This window comes from Malurus melanocephalus, unplaced genomic scaffold (genome assembly GCF_030028575.1).
Source record: "Malurus melanocephalus ecotype Western Australia unplaced genomic scaffold, MMel_1.1 scaffold_1903, whole genome shotgun sequence".
NCBI classification, from domain to species: domain Eukaryota; kingdom Metazoa; phylum Chordata; class Aves; order Passeriformes; family Maluridae; genus Malurus; species Malurus melanocephalus.
In genome coordinates this window covers 812-5255 of record NW_026625135.1, presented here as the reverse complement: position 1 = coordinate 5255, position 4444 = coordinate 812, and the positions used below count along the sequence as shown (strand labels likewise).

General features: G+C 63.8%; 1 protein-coding gene across 1 annotated transcript in view; it reads right to left on the bottom strand.

Moving 5' to 3' along the window:
* Window positions 1-242: 242 nt before the first annotated feature.
* MEN1 (menin 1) overlaps window positions 243-4444 on the bottom strand; it is a gene marked incomplete at its 5' end in the record, with an annotated part of 5008 nt that continues 806 nt past the window's right edge. The window contains 8 exons of the mRNA XM_057388401.1: window positions 243-839; window positions 1749-1913; window positions 2221-2335; window positions 2708-2844; window positions 2930-3017; window positions 3113-3153; window positions 3614-3742; window positions 4268-4444. The exon at window positions 4268-4444 is cut by the window's right edge and continues 4 nt beyond it. Coding sequence (XP_057244384.1) covers window positions 393-839; window positions 1749-1913; window positions 2221-2335; window positions 2708-2844; window positions 2930-3017; window positions 3113-3153; window positions 3614-3742; window positions 4268-4444 — 1299 coding nt within the window. The remainder of the gene's footprint in view (window positions 840-1748; window positions 1914-2220; window positions 2336-2707; window positions 2845-2929; window positions 3018-3112; window positions 3154-3613; window positions 3743-4267) is intronic.

Below are 4444 nucleotides of genomic sequence, written 5' to 3'. Positions count from 1 at the left end.
GCACCCGGAACAGGTCCAGGCTGGGATTTTGGGATTTTTGGGGTCCTTTATGACCCTTTTCGGGGTCTTTTGAGGAAGGGCAGGGGGGGCACTGGCTCTCCCAGCTATTTTTGGGATCCTTAAGTAGTTTGGGCGAACCCCAGAGAGGTTCTTTCTGGAATTGCTAAGAAAAGGGTGCAGCTGCACCCGGAACAGGTCCAGGCTGGGATTTTGGGATTTTTGGGGTCCTTTATGACCCTTTTGAGGAAGGGCAGGGGGGGCACTGGGTCTCACAGATATTTTTGGGGTCCTTAAGTAGTTTGGGAGAACCTCAGAGACGTTCTTTCTGGAATTGCTGAGAAAGAGAAGGCTGCTGCTGCACCCGGGGCAGGTTTTGAGATTTTTGGGGTCTTCTATGACCCTTTTCGGGGTCTYTTGAGGAAGGGCAGGGGGTAAGCGCCGGGAGGGGCTCGGGGGCGGCGCGGCTGCACCTGAGATTGTGCCGTGAGCTGSAGTTTGATGGCGCTCGAGTTGACCTTGGCCGCCCGCAGCAGCTCCTTCATCCCCCGCATCTTCTGCGAGCGGAACCGCAGCACCGGCCCCGGGGGAGGCGCGGGTGGGGTCGGTCCGGGGGTCCCGGGGGCTGGAGGGGCTGCTGGAGGGGGCGGCGGGGTCTCCTCGGGGCGGGGGGCGCGGGGAGGGGGGCGGCGCTCCCCGGGTTTTTTAGGGGTGGGAGGTTCCTCGGGTTTGGATTCGCGGCGGGGGCCGCGGCGGCGGCCGTCACGGGGGTCTTCGGGGCCCCCCAAATCCGCCTCGGGGGGAGCGGGGTCCTCGGAGAGCAACGTCACCTGTTGGCGCACCTGGGGGGGACATGGGGGTCAGCAGGAGGGACATGAAGGAGCCTGGACACCTCTCAAAGGTTATTGGGGGACCCCAAGAAAGATGTGGAACCCACATCAGGAACCCCAGGAAGAACGTGGGAGACCCCAAAACCCACTCAGGACCCCTCCAAATCTCCAGGGATGCCMTAAGGAGGATGTGGAGGAGYCTAGAAACYACTCAGGACTCCCCAAATCCCCCAAAATACCCCAAGGAGGATGTGGAAGAGCCCAGAACCCACTCAGGACCCGTCAAATCTTCAGGGACGCCCCAAGGAGGATGTGGTGGAGCCCAGAACCCACTCGTGACTCCCCAAGAACTCAAATCTCCAGGAATGCCCCAAGGAAGATGTGGAAGAGCTCAGAACCCACTCAGGACCCCTCAAATCTCTAGGGATGCCCTAAAGAGGATGTGGAGGAGCCCAGAAACCACTCAGGACCCCTCAAATCCCCAAAAATACCCCTAGGAGGATGTGGAAGAGCCCAGAAACCACTCAGGACCACCCCAGAACCCACTCAGGACCCCTCAAATCCCCAAAAATACCCCAAGGAGGATGTGGAAGAGCCCAGAAACCACTCAGGACCACCCCAGAACCCACTCAGGACCCCTCAAATCCCCAAAAATACCCCAAGGAGGATGTGGAAGAGCCCAGAAACCACTCAGGACCACCCCAGAACCCACTCAGGACCCCTCAAATCCCAAAAAATACCCCAAGGAGGATGTGGAAGAACCCAGAACCCACTTGTGACTCCCCAAACCCCTCACTTGGCCATCAAAGTGACCAAGGAACTGGACAAGGAACGTGACCCAGCCCCTATGTAGGACATGGGAGGGGCTCCCCTGCCCCCAGGGACCCCCCAAAACCCCAGGGGACCCCCCAAAAGCCTGACCTGGCCATCGAAGCGGCCGAGGGACTGGACGAGGAAGGTGGCCCAGCCCACGTGCAGCACCGGGGTGGGGCTCCCCTCCTCCCACCTGCAGATGCCGTCGTAGAATCGAAGGAGGTGAGCGAAGCATTCGGGGTCCTGCAGGGCTGGGAGACCCCCGGGGGCTCCCTGTGGACCCCCGAGTCAGAGAGAGACCCCACAAATGAAGGCAGGATCCTCCCAACCCCACCCCATTGGGATTTGGGGGTTTTCTGCCAGTGGAGACCCCCAAATTCAGGCCCCTACAGGTGTGGGGGAACCCCTGGTAAATTCCCAGATGTGGGGCTCCCCCTTAAAAACCCCAAAATACCCCCCTAAAGGCAGAACCCATGGGGACATCCCCCTCCCCTCCAAACCCAGCAGGAAATCCCACCCCAGGCAGGGYTCCCCCACCCAAGGGTCCCCCAAATTTGGGGTCCCCAAGTCCAAGTCCCACCTCAGCCCCCGGTGGGGGCTCGGCCGCCGCCTCCTTGAGCAAATTGGGGATGACATCGTTGGCCACGTCGAAGAATTCTTTGTAGATCTCCTCATCCTCCCGGCAGTAATTGTAGCTGGGGGGGGAGCAGGGGGGGCTTGGGGGGCTGCCCCACAGGGTTGGGGGGCACACGGGGCTTGGGGAAAGGGCTGGGGACCCCTAAAGAGGACACAGAGCCCACAAAGGGTGGGGGGATCCCAAAATCTCAACGCTGGGTGGGGGGCACAGGTCACTCACAGCCACAGAATGGATGTGGACCCACCCCATGAGGGGGGCTGGTGACCCCCAAGGGCCCCCCCAAAATCCAGATCATCCCTCAACCCCCACCAGCCCCACAGGAGGGAGGGAGCTCCCCCCAGCCCAGCCCCAGGGGGAGGAGTGGGAACCCCCAGGTAACCCAGGTATCTCCTAGGACCCCCAAATTCACCCCCCAGAGCCCCCCACTCACTCCTGGATGACGGTGGCCGTGTCAGCCCAGGCCTCCAGGGCCTCTTTGACGTTTTTGTTGCGGCAGTGGAACCCGGCCAGGTACAGGTAGGGGTAGATGTGCTCGTTGTTGTAGTAGGTACGGGCGGAGTGGATGCCCTGGGGGAGGCAGGGGAGGGGTCAGGGCACACCTGGGCACACCTGAGCACACCCCTGTGTCCCCAAAGCATTCCCCCATCGTCACCTGGTGGTACAGGGTGAGAGGGTCGGGTCTGCCGGGGGTGGGCTCCAGCTCCTCCAGGTCAGCCAGGTTCCCCAGCGCCATGGGGTACCTGTGGGGCAGGTGGGGGGCAGCCCCATGGCGGGTTGGGGGGGCCCCGGGGCAACTTGGGGGGCAGCCCCATGGTGGGTCGGGGGTGCCTCTCACCTGTCCAGGTGCCCCATGTCATAGAGCAGCCACAGCAGGCGCTGCACGGGAGAAGAAAGAGAGATGTGGGGGTGCCCCTCACCTGCCCCACATCTGGCCCAGTCCCACCCCACAGCTGGCCCACATCTGGCCCAGCCCTGCCCCACACCTGGCCCAACCCTGCCCCACACCTGGCCCAAATCTGGCCCAACCCTGCCCCACACCTGGCCCAAATCTGGCCCACACCTGGCCCAACCATGCCCCACAGCTGCCCCACATCTGGCCCAGCCCTGCCCCACACCTGGCCCAACCCTGCCCCACACTTGGCCCAACCATGCCCCACAGCTGCCCCACACCTGGCCCTGCCCTGCCCCACACCTGGCTCACATCTGGCCCAGCTCTGCCCCACATCTGACCCAGTCCCACCCCACACCTGGCCCAAATCTGGCCCAACCCTGCCCCACACCTGGCCCAAATCTGGCCCCACAGCTGCCCCACATCTGGCCCAGCCCTGCCCCACACCTGCTGCAGCTGCAGCAGCTCCAGGCTGTCGGTGTGGCCGTCGATGGACGGGTTGATGGCACACACCATAAACGCCACCTCCATGTGCCGCGTGCAGCGCAGGTACGATCCCTTCAGGTACAGCCAGCTCTGGGGGAGGACAGGTGACACAGGGGACATGGGGGACATGGGGACATCTCCACCTGTGCCTCCTGCCCAGGTATGAGCCGCTTAGAGGGATGGGGACACAGGTGACATGGGGACATGGCCACTGTGCCCCCTCCCTGCACTGTYTGTCCCAGGGGCTCCTCAGTGTCCCCACCCCTGGAACCCCATTGTCCCCCCCNTCCCTGCACTGTTTGTCCCAGGGGCTCCTCAGTGTCCCCACCCCTGGAACCCCATTGTCCCCCCCAACCTCTCAGCCCCTCTGTGTCCCCACCATTCCCATGACTCCCTCATGTCCTCATGTCCCTTTGACACCCCCCTCACCCCCATGTCCCCTCCGTACCTTCTTGGCCACCCCGGCCACCCCGGGCTGTCCCCTCCTGTCCCCATGTCCCTTTGAGCCCCCCCTCACCCCCATGTCCCCTCCGTACCCTCTTGGCCACCCCGGGCTGTCCCCTCCTGTTCCCATGTCCCTTCCACCCCCTCCTCATCCCCATGTCCCCTCCATACCCTCTCGGCCACCCCGGCCTGCACGGGCTGTCCCCTCCTGTCCTCGTTGCCCTTCCCATGCCAGGTGACCTCGGCGGTYTGGGCCCCTCCGGCCCCGAAGGCCACCCAGGCGTGGTCCTCGCTCAGGGCCAGGTGAACGTCCGGCAGCCCCAGCACCTGGCAGGCCCCGACCACGGC